The sequence below is a fragment of the Sturnira hondurensis genome, unplaced genomic scaffold, assembly GCF_014824575.4.
Source record: "Sturnira hondurensis isolate 20B ecotype Veracruz unplaced genomic scaffold, ASM1482457v3 Scaffold0018728, whole genome shotgun sequence".
Lineage (NCBI taxonomy): Eukaryota > Metazoa > Chordata > Mammalia > Chiroptera > Phyllostomidae > Sturnira > Sturnira hondurensis.
In genome coordinates, this window is record NW_028091359.1 from 3,202,160 (window position 1) to 3,225,634 (window position 23,475).

Genomic DNA, 23,475 nt, shown 5'->3' on the forward strand with positions numbered 1-23,475 from the left:
ACATAAACTGGAATTGTTATTGCTGTTCTCATGTCATGCATAGACCTCTGTCTTTCAAACCCCTCCCCAAAGTGGTCTCCCAGTTAGTTCAGGTTAAACAACAGGAAATTCTCCCAAGTCCGACGTGTGACTGGTACATGGTGGTATAGGTGTGCTGAGCGGAGGAGGGAGACTTTGGTATGGAGACAAGAAATTACCTAAAGGAAGTAATGATTATGGGTCCGTGGGTATTTTCAAATATTTCATTTTCTAAGACATGTATTTTTATATTCTGAGATTTAACTTGAAAAATGGATCTGGGAATTGATGTTAAATTTTACAACAGTCTCCGTCATGGAAAAAATAAAATATCCTTAGAAATAACCAGGGGGAAAAAGTGCAGAGGCCAAATAAGAACATGTAAATACAAGAATAAGGAATTTAGACTCTAGTTTATAATCTAGTTAGAAATCAATCTTACAGCCTAAAGGTTTAAATAGGTCTCTATTTCATTTTTCTTCTGACAAATCCAAATGATTACCCCATATGAAATCCCTACCATCACAAGACCTAAGAATACTCTGCAGTACCTACTCAAGTCTCCAAAATACATAAATTGAAACATGCTCTGATATGTATTAACTAGCTTTAAAAGTAAATTTTAAATGGGATTATTCTTTACAGATGTTGCAAAGATTAAATAAATCATCATTGGAAACTAAAAATGAATAGAAAAATACCTAATTATTCTCTTAAACTGAGATATACAAGTTGCCCCCAAAGAATGTTATAAAAGGAAGTTAAAGAAGTACCTAAAAATAAAGTTAACACAAGTACCTGTTCAGTAAAGATTTCCTGTGTGAAGACAGTCTTCATCCTGCTCAAGGAGCTTGGCTTAATTACAATCTGAAACAACCAAAACAATTCCAACAGCATATAAAAATATGTGAAGCACAATTTTCTCTCATATATTATTACCTAAAGTGACTGTGATATACAACTTAAGTGTTCAAACACTCTATTTCAGAAGTGGCTTCTCAAACCCAACATTAAAGTGGGTTTTTCTGCAGAAAATGAACCCACCATATGAAAGTACTTAGTAAATACTATTGCTGACACTTCCAGTCCCTGGGAAGAAGTGGATTATTCAACAGAGAGGTGGGGCTTTTCTGGGGGACCTATAGAGTAAGTCCTCACGCAACATTGTTGGTAGGGTCTGCAATGTTAAGAGAAATGACACATGAAAGGTGGGCAAAAGTACGCTGACAAAGAAGACGACAAATAATACAATAAGTAATACATAATAATACAAGAATAAACTTATATGTCATGTACTCACAACTGTAAACCTACTTTTGCCACCCCTGTAAAATGAAACCAATTTACCAGGGGCTAATTAATAGAAACAAGAGTTAGCTTCCCACGGCTTCTCTTCATTGCATAACAAAATGACATTGAACAATATGACCTCATGGGACCTGCTCTGTATTTGCACATGACACCATTGCCAAAATAATATATTGCAAATATATTAAAGATTTAAATGTAAAACTTGAAGCCATAAAACACTAGAAGTAAATATAGGTGACCATTTATATAAACCTGAGGAAAGAAAAACATTTCAAAGCATAACAGCAAAGTAAGACCCACAAAAGAAATAATATACTATACACACAAAAAATAATAATTTCCCCATGGCAAAAACAACCGGGGAAAAAAAATCAGTTGCAACATGAAATATTTTTTCACTTTTGAAGACACTAAGAATTATAAATACATCCTGATTTAATAGTAGCTTTTCAAGAAAAAAGGGGAAAACACTACCACATTAACACCACACAACAACTATAAATGAATCATCCCAATTCAGTATATTCAATGTGATTCAATCATATATGTTCAATCACATGTATTCAATACCGAAGTGGGATGATTCAATACTGAATATGTCTTGATATTGATGAAATATGAATATGTCTTGATATTGATGAATAAGGCATAATGCCAGGTCATTTATATATAAAAAGCCCTTTTGAATAGGTGAAATAAAAATTAAATCTTATAAATACCTAAAGAAAAATTTGGACATTGACACGCTTTTCATAAAACAAATAAACCACCCTGGCTGGTATGACTCAGTGGATTGGACATCAGCCTATGAACCAAAAAGTTACTGTTTCGTCCTGGCTGGTGTAGCTCAGTGGATTGAGCATGGGTCTGCGAACCAGAGGATCGTGGTTCGATTCCCAGTCAGGGCACATGCCTGGGTTGCAGGCCAGTTCCCAGGAGGGGACACACGATACACTGTGTGTCCTCGGCAGAGGCAACCATACATTGATATTTCTCTCCCTCTCTCCTTCCCTTCCCCTCTAACAATAAATAAATAAAATATTTTTTAAAAAAAGTTACTGTTTCGATTCCCAGTCAGGCACTTAAGTGGGCCACAGGCCAGGTCCCCAGTTAGGGGTGTTCGAGAGCTAATTAACTGATGTTTCTCTCCCTCTTTTTCTCCCTCCCTCTCCTCTCTCTAAACATAAATAAGTAAAATCTTAAAAAAATAAAATTAATAGCCAAAACACATAAATTTTTTAATTACAAAAAATCACTATTAGCCCTGGCTGGTGTAGCTCAGTGGATTGAGCATAGGCCTGTGAAACAGAGGATCACAGTTCGATTCCCAGTCAGGGCACATGCCGGGGTTGCAGGCCGGTTTCCTGCAGGCCAACTCCCTGCAGGGGACGCACGAAAGGCAACCACACATTGATGTTTCTCTCCTCCTCTCCTTCCCCTCTAAAGATAGATAAATAAATAAAATCTTTTGAAAAAAATCACTATAAACTATAAAAAAATAATAATAAAAACCAACTTTCCCTAGTAATTGAAGAAATGCAAAATAAGTGAGACCATTTTTCATTAACCTAATTTCGGTGATGCCAATGACGGCGAGAGGAGAGGAAAACAGTCCGTCTCACGCACTAATGGAATCAGCGACACTGCTGTTGCCCTTCTGGAAGTTAACGTGGCCGTGCTCACTGAACTTCACATCATCATGCTCTTGTACTTAGTAACGGCCTCCTAGAAATTTATCCTCAGGAAGTAATACAAAGAGCATCTGAAGATATGTATACATATTTACATAAATCAGGTTCTTCAAGCTAAACATTTTTTCTAAAATTAGCAAATTGACCTGGCAAATGAGAAAGGATCCATTAAGAACGTCATGATTGGTCCATATAATGGACTACCATAGAGAGGAATATTTGGTATTGGAATTAATAATATGGTATTGGAATATAACATGGTATTAGAATATGTGATATGGGGAAATGCTCATCATATATTGCTATGTTCTTTAAAATTATAAAATATGTATGTCAATTTAAAGAAAGAACAGACACTTATATCTGATACCTCTGAATAATGGAATTCTGTTTTTTCCTTCTTTACTGTGTTTTCCGAGCTTTCTACATTGAACATCTATTACTCTGGTAAATAAATGTGTTCACAATTTAATTTTTCTACGAGTTACTGATTTTAAACTATTAAGCTAAAATGTCTTCAAAATAAAAACCTACTTACTCTACACCACAAGAAAATGCCCAGCTTAGAGACAGTTTCTTTAGAAAGAAAATAAAAGAGAATTCACCTTCATCCCCAAAGTGGAACAGACCAAGTCAATGATCGCACTGAGCTGGTTGCTATGAAAGTACATGGCGACCAGCAGTAACATCTCCCCAAAAGAAGCAGAGACACCTGAAGTGCTGTTGAAAAAGAAAAGAAAACATGAATTTCCAAGCAGAGGATAAGAAACACTTACTCGGCTAATTGAAACCAATGAAGTCACCTTACCTCTCAAAATAAGCTTCTTCTTTTATCATCCAACTTAGCCACACTACCATCAGCTGTTCCTGTTCAGACGTACTGTATAAAACACACCACAATGTCACCAGATTAACTTAGCTATACTAGCCTAAGAATAAGAAAGCATTCCAAAATTATTTTAGGTAGAAATTATTTTCTCCTTCCCTATTTTGAAATATCAATTCAAATTAACTGTGTGTTGAATTGACCAGTGCCATTGAGATATGAAGTCGTTCTAAAGATGAAGAACGGGGACCTGTGCTTTTCTTCAACAACATACCGTAAATAGTCAAAAATCTCTCAAAAGTCTTAGTTATTACATTTGCAAGCTGGAGAGAGTGGACATCTCAAATTCCTCGAAAAAGCAAAGGTCCTTTCAGATTAAAATGTTACAAGAACAATATTAATGGCTGATAGTTAATGCATATAGAAAAAAATCTAGTGTCAAAACTTAATCATCAAAAAGTCACAAACTGAGTACTAGGACGGTAACAAGTGAGTCCATCTTTTACCTGCAAAATGAAATTTAACTTGTAAAAACATTCTGAGAATTTAAAATTGTAGAAAATAAGTGATCAGTATTCAAAAAGAGAAAAAAGAAATAGAAAAAAGAGACAGCCACTGCTCATCGGGTATGTAAAACGGTTATGACTTTTATAGGAAATTCCTAGATTGAGATTGAAAGGTACAAGTTAACTTTGACCTGTGAAAATAATTTTCACCAATCTCCCACTTCATTGCAGTATAAGTGGAGAAAATAAAAAGCCACTGAAAAGCCTGCTACCCCAAGCTAAAAACATTGGAAAGGCCATTCTCAATCAAACCTAAACCATTTCACTAATAAAAGACAGTGCTATGTAGTAGAAAGATTACACCCACTAGAGCCTGCAAGACAGACCTCAGCAGTAATCCCATCTTCACTAATTATTGGTAGGGTGACCCTGAAAAACAAATTTAATCTTTCTAAAATGAAGCTCTCCTCTCTATAAAATACAGATTAAAAATATCCACCTTACAGAAATAATGAGAATTAGATATGTTTAGAAATTACTTCAAGTAAAAAGAAAAGGCCCTGGCTGGTATGGCTCAGTGAATTGAGCACCAACCTGCAAACCCTAAGGGCCGCTTGTTGTAGGCCAGGTCCCCAGTAGGGGGCGCACAAGAGGCAACCATACATTGATGTTTCTCTCCCTCTCTTTCTCCCTCCCTTACCTTCTCTCTAGAAATAAATAAAATCTTTAAAAATATATATTGCAAGACTGAATTTCATGCCATGCAAGATGTCAGCCATGGGGATCAGCTTAAAAAAAAAGAAAAAAAAAAGAAAAGAAAGTACTTCATTTCATGCACCTAATTTCATACCCTCCTGACACTCCACTCAAACAACATTAAAGGGATATTCTTAAAAAACCATTAATTGCATAAGATGATGCTGGGGGACAACAACACAAAAAAACAAAAGCTAGAGTATGTATGGATGTGTGGTAACTGACTTTGCAGCCCAGACAGAGCAAAATATTAAGTTGCCAGGAGGAAAAACCAATTCACTTTATACCACAGAATCCCCACATGATTCAGAAATGGCTCCAGGCGGTTCTGTAAGAGCTAGGAAGGAGACTACATTGAAAATGCTGGAAGTCTACATGAGGAGTAGACCTCCGAATCACCTCCTTTATTCTACACAACTAGATGAATCCCCGCCCCTGGGAAGAGAAGACTGGAGATTTATTCTCTAGAGATGGTAAAAGGGAGTGTCTCAGAATGAGGGACAACCAGGGATTTCTCAGAAAGTAGGATAATTAAGTGGGTCGTGATACTGCAGGTTAGCCCTGACTTTTTAACTTTACTTATAGGACTTTTTGTCAGGCCCGCACTCTCCAGACAACAGGACAGCCTGCGCTAAGACTCTGGTAGACCTGAGGGTTTCCCAAAGACCCACCCATGCGATTCCAAGTTCTAATCTGCTTTTAAGCTTTCCACTCTTCAATATGAACAAACAATCAAGAATTATCAAAGCCCCAGGGTAAAAAGCTCCAAACCTGAAAAATAAAGACCATAAGGAAAAATAAGGGGGCCCTGGCTGGTGTAGCTCAGTGCATTGAGCACAGGCCTGTGAACCAGAGGATCGCAGTTCGATTCCCAGTCAGGGCACATGCCTGGGTTGCAGGCCAGTTCCCTGCAGGCCAACTCCCAGCAGGGGACCCACAAAAGGCAACCATACATTGATGTTTCTCTCCCTCTCTCCTTCCCCTCTAAAGATAAATAAACAAATAAAATCTTTAAAAAAAAAAAGAAAAATAAGGGGCAGAAAAGAAGAAACTTAAGAGAAAGGAAAGTAGGATAAATAAACCCCCTTCAATCATTATAAAAGATACCAGAGAAACCATGCCACCACGGGGCAAAGACACTGTACAGAAGGAACAGAGAATGAAAAAGAGCTCTTAGAAATTAAAAACTAGATAAAATTAGAAGATAACATTGAGAACAAATCTTAAAAGGTAAAATGAGCATAGAATGAGCAGTATTTTGATGCAGTGATGAAAATGTTCTAAAATGTGATGGTGATGATGGTTGTGTTAACTTCCTAAGTATACTGAAAACTATTGAATTATACACTTTAAAATGGTGAATTTTATGGTATGTAAATTATTATTTTTTAAAGATTTTTATTTGTTTTTAGAGATGGGCAATGGAGGGAGAAAAAGAAGAAGAGAAACATCGATGTGCAAGAAAAACATCGATTGGTTTGCCTCTGGCACACCCCCAACTGGGGACCTGGCCCACAACCCAGGCATGTGCCCTGACTGGGAATTGAACCAGTGACCTTTCAGTTCACAGATCAGCGTTCAATCCACTTAGCCACACCAACCAGGGCAAAAGGTGATTTTTAAAAAGAACAAGCCCTGGCTGGGTAGCTTAGGTAGCTCGTCCCAATAACATAAGGTTGTGGGTATGGCAGGGCACCAGTGAATGCACAAATAAACAGAACAAACTGATGTTTCTCTCTCTCTCTCTCTCTCTCACCCTCTTCCCCAACCGCCTCTCAAAAATCAATAAATTAGGACTTCCGGCCAAGATGGAGGCGTAGGTGGAAACACTGTCCCCCTTCAACAACTAAATTTAAAGACACCCAAGTTTTAGTAACAAAAATGCAGCCAAAACAGTGAAAATTGAACTGTATGGAAGTTCGACAACAATGAACCACTCAGCCAGGCCGGTAAGAGGGGTGGAGGCAGCGGCAGAGTGGGGTCGGGCAGGAAAGATTGTTAGGTCCGACCAACCCAGGAGCGGGGGCGGAGGTGACTGGTGGATCCCAGGCGTGGGGTGGCGACGGGAGGACCCAGTGAGGGCGCAGGGCGGCTGGCTGACTGCGGTCACACATTCGCACGCAGATAAACCAAGCAAAGGAGCAAACAGTGAGACAGACCGCTCAGGCTAGGGCCCCAGCAACGGGAAATAGAGCCTGAAAGCACCAACTGGAAAGACTTTCTCAGGGTCGAGGGGCCGGGAGAGGCTCCCAGGCTCACAGAGAGTTCATTGGAGAGACCCACAGGGTCCTGGAGAGTACACAGGCCCCCACACCCGGGAACCAGCACCAGAGGGGCCCAATTTGCTTGTGGGAAGCCGCAGAGGGGACAGAAATCTGAGAGAGAGCAGAGTGGAGCAAAGCGCCATTTTTTTCCCTCTCTGACCCCACCCCCATATACAGGGTCACAACCCAGCGCCTGGGTCACCTGGCCCTGGTGAACACCTAAGGCTCTGCCCCTCATACATAATAGGTGCGAACAGACCAAACATTATGACTCAAGAACAGCTCAAAGCCCCAGAGCCTATAATTCTAAGTGACCAAGAAATAGCTAACCTTTCAGATGCACAGTTCAAAATACTGGTGATCAGGATGCTCACAGAATTGGTTGATTTTAGCCACAAATTAGAGGAACATATGAAGACTAAACTAATTGAAATGAAGGGAAATGCACAGGAAACCAACAGTGATGGAAAAGAAACTGGGACTCCAATCAAGGGAGTGGACCAGAAGGAAGAAAGAAATGACCAAAGAGAAAAGAAGGAAGAAACAAGAATTCAAAAAAAAAATGAGGAGAGACTTAAGAACCTCCAGGACATGTTTAAACATTCCAACATCCGAATTATACGGTACCAGAAGGGGAAGAGAAACAGCCATGAGTGGAAAACTTATTTGAACAAATAATAAAGGAGAACTTCCCCCGTCTGGCAAAGGAAATAGACTTCCAGGAAATCCAGGAAGCTCAGAGAGTCCCAAAGAAGTTGGACCCAAGAAGGAACACACCAAGGCACATCATTATTACATTAGCCAAGATTACAATGAAGGAGAGAATCCTAGAAGCAGCAAGAGATAAGGGGACAGTCACTTACAAAGGAGTACCCATCAGACTATCAGCAGATTTCTCAAAAGAGACCTTACAGGCAAGAAGGGGCTGCAAAGAAATATTCCAAGTCATGAAATCCAAAGACTTACAGCCAAGATTGCTCTGTCTAGCAAAGCTTTCATTTAAAATGGAAGGGCAGATAAAGTGCTTCTCAGATAAGGTCAAGTTCAAGGAGTTCATCAGCACCAAGCCCTTATTATATGAAATGTTAAAGAGACTTATCTAAGAAAAAGAAGATAAAAATATAAACAGTGAAAGGACAGCAAACTCACAGTTATTAACAACCACACCTAAAACAAAAGCAAACTAAGAGGACAGCTAGATCAGGAGCAGAATCATAGAAATGAAGATCACGTGGAGGGTTAGCAACAGGGGAGTGGGAGGAGGAGAAGGGGGGAGAAGGTCCAGAGAATAAGTAGCATAGACGGTAGGTAGAAAATAGACAGGGGGAGGGCAAGAATAGTATGGGAAATACAGAATCTAAAGAACTTGTGACACATGGACATGAACAAACGGGGGGGAATGGTGGGGGAGGGGAGTGTAGGGTGAGGGGAGTAAAGGGGGGAAATGGGACAACTGTAATGGCATAATCAATAAAATATTTTAAAAATCAATAAATTAAAATAAATAAACAAACAAACATGCATACTTTGGTATATATGAAGCATATGGTAACCACAAACCAAAAATATTCATGAGATACACAAGAAATAAAGAGAAAGAAATCCAAACACAACAGTACAGAGTCAACAACATATGAAAGAGAGCAAGAGAATAAGAAAAAAACAGAGAACTACAAAAACAATCAAAAACAACTAATAAAATAGAAATAACTGCATATCTATTAATAATTACATTAAATGTAAATGTATTAAATGCTCTGGTCAAAAAACAAATGGATAAAGACAAGGTGCATATATACAATGGAATACTACTTGGCCCTAAAAAAGAATGAAGTCTTAAGCACTTGCAACAACATGGATGAATCTAGAAGGTATTGTGGTAAGTAACATAGGTCAGAGAAAGACAAATTACCATGTGATTTCACTTGTATGTGGGAGGTAATGCACAAAACAAACAAGCAAGCAAGACAGAAGCAGAGCCATGGACGCAGAGAACAAACTGACGGTTGCCAGATGGGTGGAAAAGGTGAAGGGACTGAGAAGCACAGACTGACAGTTACAACGCAGCTGTGGCAGTGTGAAGTACAGTGTAGGGAACACAGCCAATCACGCTGTAATAACCACGCGTGGTGTTGGGTGGGTGCGAGACGCATCGGGGGAATGTGAGCTGTAGAACCGTCTAACCACCACGCTGTACCCCTGCAACTAATACAATATTGAGTGTCAACTGTAACTGCAATTTGTGAAAATTAAAGAACAAACAAAAGCAGACCTTGATTAGAATAAAGCAACTTATAAAGCGCCTACCTGACAAGGGTAGAAAAGGCCAGCAGCATGCAAAAGGACAGCGAGACGAAGCGGACGCCGGCCGGCGTGGCAGGGGGCCGGCTGGTCATCAGCTGCAGCAACTGCTCCGCTTCCTCCTCCGTGGGCCTAGACAGGGGCACAAGGCTGCGCTTTACTTTTGTGACTTGCGAAAGGGGAAACAAATAGGAACTTACCCACCGGCTAACCATTCAGATACAAATTCTGAGCTTTGTAATAACATCTCACTATTCATGAAATCTTTAACATCTTGAGCTGTGAAGCACACCCGTGCGTTTACCACCAGTGTTCTTCCTCAGACACAACCACAGCAGTGTCCATTCTGCAGTGTGGAAGCATAAAGATCACCACGCAAGCTCAAACTCCGCACCACGGTCTTAGTGATCAATGCGGATCAACAGTACTACCACGTACTTTAAATTTTTCTGTCAAAACGTTAAAAACTCTTTGTTAGTTATAACGTCGGGGACATTAAAAAATAGTACAACTAGTATTTATGTAGCACTTTATCATTGAAAATATTAGATTCATTGGGGGTTAAAGTGATTTCTTTGTAAAAAAATACAAAAAACTCAATAGTTTGAACAGCCCTTGTCAATACAGAGTGAATGTCTTCTCTAAGCCTTAATGAATTGCCATGCTCTCTTCTATGTCTGGATCAGCTTCCAACATTTTATCTTTGGTATGTTAGTCATGAAACAGCTGGGAGTTCCTTTCGTGTGAAGATTTTGGCCAGCATCACTTGCTCTGAGACTTCACCATCCTTTCTGTCACAGTGGCATTTCCCATTTACATTGACAAGCTGTCCTTCACTAAGTTCATCCGGCTACATATCTAGGGTCTCTCAAGTGGCAGCTGTGTCAAACTTCTCACAAGCCAGCTGTCTCTTCTGTTACGATTTGTTCCACCAGCACCACTTTCCGTTTCTCTGCTTCCCTTTCATCTTTATTGGCTAAGTCCCTCTTTCAGTGGAGACTTATCAGCCTATAAGGGTTGATCTCTGATAAGGAGACAATAAAACTACCTACCTTGCTATCTAATCATGAACTGAGTAATAGGTATGTGGTGGCCAATTGCTGACAGACTTAAAAAAAACCAATGCAACTGGGCACTGATCACGACATGCATGTTATTTACACAGTGATACTGGCCTAAAGCGCTCTCAGCAAATTGGCAGTGTGCACAAGGACGTGGTTAATGCACTGTGCAGATGTTGAGGGAATGGTGATAACTAAACAGTGGTAACTGAACTTCGTAAGTACCAAAGACATGCAAAGTATAGCTAGACTGTATAAAACAGTTGAGGACTTGATTAAAAAGGATACAGTGCACTGACTAAATAAACCTTGTGCTTGGTAATCCCATTATCAACGTTAAACAATTTATGATCTCAGTTGTAATAGGTGACAGAGAAGAGATTTACTTCAACTGCCTGCAAGGACTAGATAAAGCATCACTCATTCATTAGACTAATGTCAAGCTGTGGTGAAGTCACACGTTTCTTAAACTGCTTAGGCCCGTCCCATATTTACATAATTATATTTACAATCAGACCAAACAGACAGATACATTCCAGCTAGGGATGTTTTGCCTTAGGTCTTTATTCTTGATCCAGGCCAGGCCACTAAGACCGACAGAAAACCCAAATCCTCAGAATAAAAGGCCTTTGGCTCACTTTCTTGGGATGAGAAACAAGAAGGTAAAATGACAAGGTAAAAATATCAAATCAGTGAATACTTGAGTCCAGCGATCCCCATCAAAGCACAGTACAGACGCAAGAGCGCACTGGCTTTCACAACATGCTCTTCTTTCAGCCCAGAACATGTGGATGCGCTGGGCTCCGTCTCCGTATCAGCCTCCTCCATGGCGCGGGCACTTCTTACTGTGGGAAGAATGCCCATCAGCTCCAGAAGAAGCTGCCTTCTCATCTGCCAAAGGACAGAGCTACTGGTCTCTCTTTTCCTCTGTAAGAAATCCGTGCCACAAAAAGAATGCATGGAGCACTTAGTAAGTCAAAATGACGCTCAAACAAAGCTCCCCAGCTAGACACTCAAAATTAACCCCTTTAAGGAGGCTGTCATAACTGCAGAATCTCATTTTAACCAAATAGAGAACACTCAAAATTCACTGGTTTGTTTTAAGAATACTCTACTCACCCTAATTTGGATTGGTTACACAGAAAATACTAAATTAATTATAAACAATTTGAGTTGTAAAATGTCATTTGAATGGCACTTTCAAATACATAATGACTAATGGAGTCACGTGGCATAGCAGATAGTAATCATATTTTGGAGACACAGATCTTGGGTTTAAACAACAGTTCTGCTATTAAGTACTGCTAGACACATTAGTTAACCTCTCTGGACCCCAATTTCCCAATGACAAGGAAATGAATATCTGATTAATAATATTTATCTCCCAGGGCTGCTGCAAGTTAGGAATTTATAAGTCTATCACCCCCACAGTTTTTCAGGCAGGGATAATGTCTTAGTCATCTCTCAGCAGAACCTATCATTGTACCTAACATATAGCAAGCACTCAACACCATTTAAATAGATGAATGAATAGACAGATAATACATGTAAAGGCAGATCAAACTATAATGGGCAAATGTTATTATTTTTAGTGTTTCCAAGTAAAATATGATAAACCTGCTTGAATAACAACATTACGTTCAAATAAAAAACACTTCATTGTACACAAAGGACCGTTACACAGAAGATGAGCATACCAAGTGCTCGGCGTGGTGCATATAGAAGGTACACAACAGCTGTTGACTTCCTTTTTAGAAGCAAAGCTTAAAATTAGTTTTCAAACAGACTAGAAATAAAGCAAAACTTGGACACAGAACTTATTTGATGACCTAATGCAGCAGTTCCCATGGGTCTTACCTAGAACCCTGAAGATTCCCAAACACTTTCTGGGGGTCCAAAAGGTCAAAGAAGTCCTTAATAATACTAAGATACTGTCAGCCTTTTCCCCTGTTTTCTCACAAGGGTATAGTGCAGTTTTCCAAAGGCTATTAAGCCAGACATTAAAGAGATTTGCAAAAATGTTAAACACCACCACTCTTCTCACTGAATATTTTTTTACTTTAGAAAATACAGCTGTCCTGGCCAGTGTGGCTCAGTTGGCTGGAGCATCATCCCATAACCAAAAGATTGCAGGTTTGATTCCTGGTCAGGGCACATACAGGGCACATGGTTTGAGGGTTTGATCCCTGGTTTGGGTAGCAACCTGTCAATGTTTCTCTCTAAAAGCATTAAAAAAAATGTCTTCAGGTAAGGAGTTAAATATATATATACACACAGCTATTTTTCACTAGAAACATTAGGTTCACCCCTAATGTTTGGGGTATGGCTCAGTGGACTGAATGTTGGCCTGTGAACCAATGTATTGCCGATTTAATTCCCAGTCTAAGGCACATGCCTAGGTTGCAGGACAGGTCCTCAGTAGGGGGCACATGAGAGACAACCACACATTGACGTTTCTCTCCCTCTCTCCTTCCCTTCCCCTCTCTAAAAATAAATACATACATAAATAAATATAAAACAAAACATTAGGTTCGCACATAATAGTATTATTAATTTTTTAAATAAATATTTCAACTATTTCAGTTTTCATTCCCAGTATGATAAATATCAACAGACAAAAGCATATAAACAAAAGTTTTTTGGTATCCTCAGTGATTTTGTAAAATGTTAGGAGGGTCCTGAGGCTAAGATGTTTAAGAACCACTGGTCTAATGACATCATTCTAAAAGTGTTTCTTCCTATTTCATAAGTTGCCTAAATATCCTGATCTGTGTTGGCCTATACAGATATTTATCCCTCACCTGCTGTCCATTTCGGATGAAAGTTCCAAACCAAGTCCGGACTTTTGCATTTGTTCCAAGAAGCAAACCACTAACAAAACAAACCAAGTCACTCACTCCATCTTCACTGACTTCATTTTTAGTGTGATCCAATGTCAAAGCTACTCCAAGGCCTGGCAAGTGACATTCTTCCACCTAACACAGCAAAGAAAACAAATTAAACTCAGTTTCATAAGGAAAAGGGCCAGGATGCTACAGAATCTAAAGCCTCCAAAGTTTAGAGGAAGATGTTTCTCAAAACATAAAAACCCAGATAGGAAAGTGATACATGCAATACATGTAACTACAATTTTCTACAACACTCTAAAACCATCTTGGGAAAAGTTCCTGGTCCTAATACAAAGCCTTTTGTCTCATAAAAATTAGATCTCTTACCACCATGCCTCGGACTTTGAGGGCCTGAGAAGGATTCATTTTACATAAGAAGCGTAAGGCGTCTGTCCTGCGTCTTCCTCCAAGACTTTCTTCATCTTGTCGTTCTCCATTTTTGATCAGGCCCCTACAAACTGAATAGTGAATGGCCTCTATCACTTTAAGCTTTGTAAGTAATGTTAGAAAAATATTTTCAGCCTTGAGAATCAATCATTTATGCAGATTAGACACTACAGAACAAAAGGATCAGAAAACCTGAAAGCATAGCAACAAAAATTGGCCAAAGTTAAGCAGAGTGAAAAGAGACAAAAATGCACAGTGACCTGTGAGACAATATGAGGTAATCAAACATACTTGTAATTAGAGTCCCAAAAAGAGAAAGAGAATGGAAGACAAAAATATATTTTTCCAAATTTGATGAAAACTATAAACCAAGAAACTCAATTAACTCTCACCGATGAGAAAAATCTTAAAAGTAGCCAGAAGTAAAACGAATAAGTAAACAAAGTAACCAGAGAATAAAAAGAAACATTATATACAAAGGAAGAGAGGTAAAATTACCATAGAGAATAGAATGACATCTTGAAAGAGCTAAAAGAAAATGTCAACCTAAAATTTTATACCCAACGAAAGTATCTTTCAAAAATGAAGGCAAATGAGTTTGGGGATTTTTTCCCCCAGGATAAAAATAAGCCCTGGCTGATGTGGCTCAGTGGACTGAGCACCAGACTATGAACCGAAAGGTCTCTGGTTTAATTCCCAGACAGGGCACACCCCTGGGTTGCAGGCCAGGTCCCCAGTTGGGGGCGTATAAAAGGCAGCCAATCAATGTATCTGTCCTACATTTATATTTTTCTTCCTCTCTTTTTCCCTTCCTCCCCCACTCTCTAAAAGTAAATAACGTGCCCCCCCCAAAAAAAACCTGGGAAAGTTTGTTATCAGCAAACCTGAACTATAAGATGTTTAAAACCAGTTCTTCATGCTAAAGGGAAATTACACCACATGGAAACGTGGAACTACAAAAAGAAAGGAAGAGCACCAAGAAATGGTAAGTGTGGATAAAGAAAAAGAGTTTTTTCTCTCGTGTTTGTAAAGTCTTTGTGATATAATTACCACTTTAAAGCAAAAGTAGTAAAAATGTACTTTCATATATACTGTATAAAAATGAGTTTCCTAACACATGTAGAAGTAAAACCCAAGACAACAATGGCACAAAAGACAAGAGGCATGAACAGAAGTGTAGTTCAGTACATGTGAAGAGGCTTAAAACCATTTGAAAGTAGACGGCCAAAGCTTAAAGATGAGTGTACTATAAACCCTACAAACATAAATAAACAAATAAAGAAATGCAAAGAAAAAATGAAATAAAAAAGTATAGCTAATAAGACAGCAGTGAGATAAAATGCAATGGTAAAAAATTTCAATCCAAATAAAGAAAGGAAAAAGAAAAAATGGAAGGAACGAGTAGAAAACAAACAGCGAGATGACAGACTTCAATCTAACCACCACAATAATCATGTTAAGTCATCTACGTAAATAATCGAAGTAGGCCAATTAAACGGGCAGATGGCCACTGAATTTTTTAAAAGATCTATCTTTTAAAAATGTCCATAAGAATATCTATCAACAAGAAACCCACCTTAAATATAATGAAACAGACAGATTAAATTTTTTTAGATGGAAAAACCTATATACCATGCAAATACTTAAGTGAAAGAAAGCTGATACAGCTGTGTTAATATCAGATAACACAGACTTTAAAAGAAGGACTATTACCAGGGATAAATAAGGACATTCCATAACGAAAAAGAAGGCTCAATTTATCAGAAAGATATAAGAATCTTAAATGTACATGGACCAAAAAACAGCTTCAAAACGTACAAAGCCAAACTGTCAAACTGAGAGGAGAAATCCACAAATGTCTGCAGACACCAACACCCTTCTCAGTAACTAATACAAGAAGTACAGAGAAAATCAGCAAGGACACAGCTTCCAAAGGGCTTTTACACATCATGTGGTGTTCAATAAATATCTTAGAAATGTAAGGAAAATATTATCAATACCTCCACTTTACAGATGAGTTTTAAGTTAAATATCTTCATGGAAATCATGCCGAGTGAGCGACATTACAACTGCAGGTCCAGTGCTTTTTCCTCCCTGCCTCCCAATTCACAAATTACCTTGCTCAATAAATGTTTTTATTTTTATATCACCTAGACCCAAATAGTAATTCTCAATCACTAGTAGTTCAGAAAAGATGCCAAAATTTCAGTTGATTTTTCTTAATTTCTACCCTATACTTTCTTGCGAACTGACAGCAATAAGGCTGAAAAGCAAAGGTGTAGCTGCCGGATCCCTGACCGCACACACCTCACACTGGCTGCTCTCAGGCTACTTCACAGCCATGTCTTCTCTCCCCTTTGCTCCCTGAACATAAGATCACATCCTCCAGTTCTTCGGTAATTCTTGCTGTCCTCTGACAGCACTGGTGGCTAACAGCAAACAAATTTTGTGCTACGTACTCACTGCACTTACATTGTTAATCTCAAAACAACTTTGAAATCTCTAAACTCTACATTTCTACAATTAGTACTCACTAATAAACTTCCAAAAGGTAAAATATCAAATAAAACCCCGTGAGTGTTTCTTACCAGCTCAAAAATAGGTCCTTACATGCCCAAGTAAATCTCTTCAATATCCCTTTTTAAAATCACATTTACCTTCATTGAAACTATCGGGAACATTGGCCACCAACAGACACAAGAACCAGGCACCGTTTCTGACGTGCAGCAAGGCTTCGGCTACATCCACGATAGGAAGCAGGGAGGGGAGCTCTGCAAGCAACCAAAGTCGACGTTGCTACTAGGGAGTGACAGTTCATTGCATTACACATGAAACACCTTGATATTTCACTGATGACACTTAAGAGCCACACATGAAGGCATTTTATTTTCATAGTCTAGAACTGAACTGTCCCACCAGGATGGCCACCAACCACATGTGGCTTATTAAATTTAAATTAAGTAAAATTTGAAAAGTTTAGTCCCTCAGTCCTATCAGCCACACTCAAGTAACCCACAACCACACGTGGCCAGTGGCACCTGTGTTAGCACAACAGAGAACACTGCCACCGCTACAGGGCGGCGGTTATTTTCATTAAAATCTTCTTTGCGTTTTTATGTGCCATATCTTTTTTTTTTTTTAAACAGTGGTGTGTACACTGCCCCACTAGTGACGTCAGATGGTTCGCTGTGTGTAAAAATAATGCTGGGGAACAATGATCTTTAAAAATGGAATCCTGAAAAGGGAAGTTAAAGAAGAGAGACCAGGACTCTCTGGATGCCCAGATGGCACTCGTGGCGTCACTCGCAGGTGCAGTCCCACCACCGTCCAGCACTGGGAGTGTGACCTGCTCCGTGTTCAGCCTGAGCTGGGCCCCCACTCCTTAAATAACAGGGTGCCCCCGAATCCGCCCAGGAGCCCCATGCGTGTGCCAGGCCCAGTGCAGATGCCTGCTCTACCCAGAGCTGTACTTCCCAGCCCTCGGGGACCCGCGATCAACCGGCCTGAACCTCTCCAGGAGCTGGAATGACAGGCGAGCTGCCACCAAGCCCAGCCACTGCCAACCTTTAAATGGGACTATCCATACCAGCTATAAAACTAGCTCTTGTTCTATCAGTTAATAATCTGAAATATTTTATTTTATTTTAACATTTAACAAAAGTGGGATTATACTCTATGAACCATTTTGCTCTCTTTTTTTCATTTTAACATACTGTGAGAACATTTTCCAAATTCATTAAATTTCTTCAACTACACCATTTATTGGCTGTATAATATTCCACACTATGAAATATAATTTACTTACTCATTGTCCTACTATTAGTCATTTTTGACTTAACCTTTTAAGGTTCTTTCCAGGTTAAGAAGTTATACAATATCATTTAACAAAAAAGGTGTATCTGAAGTGTATCTTAGCACTTATCACAGTACCTGCTTGTAAAATACAAAGTACATCTGCAGCTTCTTCTAAATAGACGGGACTCTCAAACAGTTCAGATGACTTGATAAAAAATTCTCCACTGGACTCAGATACCTTTCATCAGAAAGAAAAGATGAAGTATTAAATTCAGGTAATTAAATCCCATATTAATTTCATAATGATTTGTTGAGCTTATACACCATATCCCTTAATATGTCATTAATATTTGTGTACTGCATCAGGCCCTGCTGGGTATCTCAGTTGGTTGGAGCATCATCCCGATAAGCCAAGGTTGCAGGTTTGATCCCAGCCAGGGCACATACAAGAATCAACCAATGAATGCATAAATAAGTGGAACAACAAATCAATGTCTCTCAAAAAAACAATTAAAAAATGAAATTTAAAATACGTATGCCCTGGCTGGTGTGGCTCGGTGGATTGAGTGCAGGCCTGCGAATGAAAAGCATTGTCAGGTAGATTCCCAGTCAGGGCACACGCCTGGGGTGCAGGTCAGGTCCCCATTAGTGGGTGCACGACAGGCAATGAAACATGTTGATATTTCTCTCCCTCCCTTCCCCTCTCTAAAATAAATAAAGAATTAAAAAATACAGTGTATATATATACTTACTGCATCAGAATAGGTAGTATTCTATTAAGTTGAACCAATTTACCAATTACCAGTCACATTAATTATTCAGACATGAATGGATCTCTATGGATAGTATGGGTCTGGAATTAAAGATAAGGGTCACCAAAGAAATTGACTGGAAATGCTACCTACATTAAGTTATAGCTGAAAAAAGCCAAGAAAACTGTAAACTTAAAACAGTATAAGAAATATAAATTCATGTTCAATTGCAAATGAACTATGAGAAAAACAAAGAACAAAAAGATAATAGAAGTACTAAGATTTTGAAAATTTCCCACTGCAGTCTCATCGCCACGTTTCCCACAGGCTGGAGAGTGCTGAACCAAAAAGATGGGGCCCCCCCATGAGAGAAAGGGCACCTATTTTATTAGAGCAATCAAGTGAGGCTAGAGAAAAAGATGTGGGGGAAATATTGGCTGAAATTAGAGGCTTTCAGTATAGTATAGAAGAGAGGAAGAAATAATAGTGATTGAAAGAAATGTTTTAAGTATTTGTAACCTATCTTAAAAACTACCTAAAACTGATGAACACTCCCCCCACCCCTTACCAAGTATTTTATTTGGAATCAGAATTTAGGTTTTTTCTCCACAATTTATAAAACTAAACTTTATTTACTATAACTGACCTTGAAATTCTAACAGTAAATAACTTTTATAAATTGATTTATTTATTTTTATAAAGAGGGGAAGGGAGGGAGAAAGGGAGGGAGAGAAACATTGATGCGTGAGAGATACATCCATTGGTTGCCTCTCATGCACCTCCAACTGGGCACCCAGCCCTCAACCCAGGCATGTGCCCTGACTGGGAATCGAACTGGCAACCCTTTAGATCGCAGGCTAGCACTCAGTCCACTGAGTCACACCCACCAGGGCAAAAATAACTTTTCCTCCAAAACTCTGGGCCTCATCTCATCTAAGCCATCGAAGTAGGAAGAGCCAATTTAGTTCTTTCTGTGGTAGACCCCTGACATTCACAAATTAAAAATTCAGAGTTTCAACTAACCATAATTTTACCCAAGAGTCCATGACCTAAAATAATATATCATTTTGGTGAAATGAGAAGTTGAACAGTCTTCATTACCGTGTGGAACAATTCAGTCATCTGGTGAGTGAGGCCAGCCAACCACCCCACCTCAATGCCGCTCTCACACTCCCTAGGCACTGCTATGTAAGACACAGTCAGAGCTCACTCGGTGTCTGAAGGAACAGTATCCATCTTTCAGTTATACATCACATTTTAAGGGGGAAATTGTATCCTTTAGAAGTACGATCAAACTTGGTAATCTTACCTATGAAGAAGCCATTGTAGGAACTCTGTACTAAAAAAATTCCTGTGATGGAAAATACGGAATACACATAAAAGAAAGAAAACAGTAATAAGAGAAAAAGCCATTAAGCCAGGCATTCATCCTTTCAAGCCTTATAATGGCAAACACATAACAGGTAAAAGTATGTGTAGAAGAGGATGCATCCTGTCTGCTTTCTTGCCTCTTTCTCTACCTTCTATATGTAAACATCAAATCATGCATATTTTGAGCTGAGATTAAAATAAATGTACCTTTGACCCAGCAATTCCATTGCTAGGATTATACCCTAAGAATCCTGAAACACCAATTCAAAGAACCTATGCACCCCAATGTTCACAGCAGCACTATTTACAATAGCCAAGTGCTAGAAACAGCCTAATTGCTCATCAGTAAATGAGTGGATTAAAAAACTGTGGTACATTTACATGATGGAATACTACACAGCAGAAAGGAAGAAGGAGCTCCTACCCTTCATGACAGCATGGATGGAACTGGAGAGCATTATGCTAAGTGAAGTAAGTCAGGCAGTAAGAAACAAACACCATATGATCTCACTTATGAGTGGAACCTAATCAACAAAACAAACGAGCAAAATAGAACCAGAGACATAGAAATAAAGAACAAACTGACAGTATCCAAAGGGGAGAGGGAAGGGGAACAATAGGGCAAAGAAGGGGAAGAGTCATCAGGAACATGTAAAAAGGACCCATCAACAAAGACAGAGGGGCGGTTGGTAAAGGGGGTGGGAGGATTGAATGCGGGAGGTGGGGGGTGGCTGGGGTAGGAGAGAGTAATGGGGAAAATGGGGACAACTGTAACTGCACAACAATAAAAAAAGTTACAGTAGGTTTCAAAAAATAAAATAAAATAAATGTACCTTGTTCATAATTGCCAACAGCTCACTAAGCACAAGACGCAATCGACGAGGTGAATCACTATGTTCAAACTCTAACGTCAGACCGTGCTGAAGCTGTGACACCAGGATGCTCTCTCCAGTGCCGCCTCCAAGTTTATGCCTAAAAAGGTACACACGTGTAAAACAGCAAGTAAAAGAACAGTGGCATAGAAATGGTAGCAGAAAAGTTATCTTTTCTTGAAATAATCTACAAAAGAATGTATGGATTCTTCTCATACATTTCATGAATGGATTACTTCTGAAATACTATTTAGTTTATCTCTTTTAGGAATTCACAACTGATGTAAAGACTCCATCATAAATGATAGTTAACACCCACTTCCACTAACAACAGTGGCTCACTACTGGATTCACAATGCGCAGGGAGGAACAAAACATCTGCCCAGAATCTGGGTGAATCAATGTAAGCTTTAAAAAAACTCTCAGCTGATTCCAATAAATCCTTCTACTGGAGGAGAATTTACTCTACCCAGTTCCCAGCAGGAGTAACTGGCCTGATCAGTTTAGCCTGAATACATTAGTGTATATATAGTCAAACTCCTCTATGCAACACTGTATAATGTGGAATTCAAAATAATTTTAATTATAAATAGAAAAAAACTAAGTAAAATGCTCCCAAAAGTGTAGGCTCTCAATGTTCTCTTTCCTGGAGAAGTACATCCAGTGAAAGCCCACAAAACTCCAAGAAATATTTGATTCCTTCTTCTTTGGCAAATCCAAGTAAATATACCAATCCACATATTGTGTAATATAACATTACCTAAGCTGCTGTTCTTTGCTGGCATCCTGTTCCAGGGCATGAAAGTCCACAGACAATAATGCGACAATGGAGTTGACAGCTTCCACTCCAGAGAGAAGGCGAAGGATGAGTTTTTTATCCTGTGCCCAGCTTTGGCTCTGGTCAGCAGGGGCACAAAGTGCCATCCGCACCAAGCAGGGCAGGAGAAGTCTTAATTCTGGATCACTTAACGATGCCAAACGTACAACATCCACCTTCTGCATTGCCTCAAAGGCAAAAGGGCTTACAAACTGGAGGCTTGTACACTCAGTCATTATCACTGTTGATCCTAATGATAAAAATAAGTAAAATTAGGGGTGTAACACCCACATGAGAGCACCCCTCTTTTTAAATACCCTGGAAAATGTGGTCTATCTGTAATAAGGTCTATCTGTAAGTTTCATATGGCTACCCAACCTTTGTAAAGAATAGTAAGCTTCTCTTTCCACCTTCCAAAAGTCAGTCAGCATTTGTAAATCTCTTTAGCAGTCAAAAGCAGAACTTCTGGAAATGCCAGATCCAGAACTTTGGAGACCTTAACCCTATCCTATGTACTCTGGGTTAAATAATAGTAATAATAAACTCAGCTATAGGAGAATGATGAGTCCCACTTGGGCACGTCTCTGTCCTCAGGGGCAATGAGGGAGGGAAAAAAAACAAAACAAAACAGGGACCAATGAGCCAATGCCATCATGGGTAACAGAGTAACAGTCGTGGACAGAAACACCACTTTGCTTTTAGGCAAGAGGAGTTGGCCTCTCAACAGAGGGGCGGGCTGATGGTGCAGAAGTGCCCTGTGCACTCACAGGTTTCGCCCCAGGTGTAACGACAACAAACCAGTCCCTCGGGCTGCGAAAAGTCAGGCGGGGTGCAGACAAGGGCAGGGGAACGCGCTGAGGCCTGAGAAGCGGAAGATTCATACCTGTAGTTCTACCCTCCAACCTCCCGGGACCCTACCCGGATTCCGCGTCCCAGAGGCAGAGCGCGGTAGAAATCGACAGCGCGGTCCGAAATTGGGCCTAGGCGATAACCTGGATTCCCAGTCCCTAGCTGTGCCCGAGTCGACCTGGGCACCAAGAAGCCGGACGCCAGGACCAATCGGGTCAGCGGTGCGATGGGGGCTGGACGGGGACACCGCACGAGGGCAGAACCCAGACTGAAGGGAACAGAAAGCGGAGGAGAGTGTTTCAACCTGCACCCAGCACCTTCATTCATCCTCAGCGTCTGGCTCCTGTCGGCCACCGTACTGGATTGAAGGGAAGAGTGGCTGTGTGAGGAAACCTAGGGATGTCCGCACAGATGAAATGGTGCGCGTGCGCGACCCCGCCCCTTCCTCCCCCGTAGTTTGCCCCGCCCACTTTCGCCTTCTAAATGTGTTTTTGGAACTTAGTGTCCTGAGTCTGTTTTTCTAACCCTAACCGCAGTGTCATTAAGCCCTTTCGAGCTGCAGTTTTGTCTTTACAGGATTATCCTGGCGTTCAAGTGACTTAACGTAGGTAAAAGAAATGTTAATTATTCTTTGGCCAGAACAGAACTGTATACTCTTCTTTCCCTCTCAGCCTAAGCCCTCCCTGAACCAAAGTTCTAGAATCCTAGGATTTGTAAGAGAATTTAAGAAGTAATCCAATCACGAGTCTTCCTTCGTTCTTGACCGCACACACAGTAGTTAAAGGTCTTCATTTCAGGTTTCTTAAATTAGGGTCAGTGGATCGTTAGAGCGTGATGGATGGATGGAGCTTCAGGAATTCTCGGCCGTCTGCAGAAATTTTCAGTGCAGGTCCGGAAAGAGGGTCCAAAATTTCAACTTCTCAGAGGAGTCTGATCACCCAGAAAAGATGAAGAACCACTACCCTCTATATTATTCATACTTTTAAAAAATATTTTATTTGTTTATTTAT

General features: G+C 39.8%; 1 protein-coding gene across 3 annotated transcripts in view; it reads right to left on the reverse strand.

The window, feature by feature from the left end:
• Positions 1–22,859, reverse strand: part of INTS2 (integrator complex subunit 2) — a 46,611-nt gene extending 23,752 nt beyond the window's left edge. Inside the window, exons 1-12 of one of the 3 annotated variants that reach the window (XM_037069888.1) lie at positions 22,783–22,859; positions 21,560–21,866; positions 20,761–20,899; positions 17,940–18,042; positions 16,667–16,780; positions 13,950–14,080; positions 13,536–13,709; positions 11,435–11,661; positions 9,680–9,805; positions 3,829–3,900; positions 3,626–3,740; positions 817–885 (exon numbers count right to left, since the gene is read on the reverse strand). In XM_037069888.1, coding sequence (XP_036925783.1) covers positions 817–885; positions 3,626–3,740; positions 3,829–3,900; positions 9,680–9,805; positions 11,435–11,661; positions 13,536–13,709; positions 13,950–14,080; positions 16,667–16,780; positions 17,940–18,042; positions 20,761–20,899; positions 21,560–21,866; positions 22,783–22,792 — 1,587 coding nt within the window. In that variant the 5' untranslated portion in view covers positions 22,793–22,859. Of the gene's footprint in view, positions 1–816; positions 886–3,625; positions 3,741–3,828; positions 3,901–9,679; positions 9,806–11,434; positions 11,662–13,535; positions 13,710–13,949; positions 14,081–16,666; positions 16,781–17,939; positions 18,043–20,760; positions 20,900–21,559; positions 21,867–22,499; positions 22,733–22,769 lie in introns of those variants that run through there. The other 2 variants (XM_037069887.1, XM_037069889.1) reach the window with 2 other exon arrangements.
• Between the last annotated feature and the right edge of the window lie 616 nt (positions 22,860–23,475).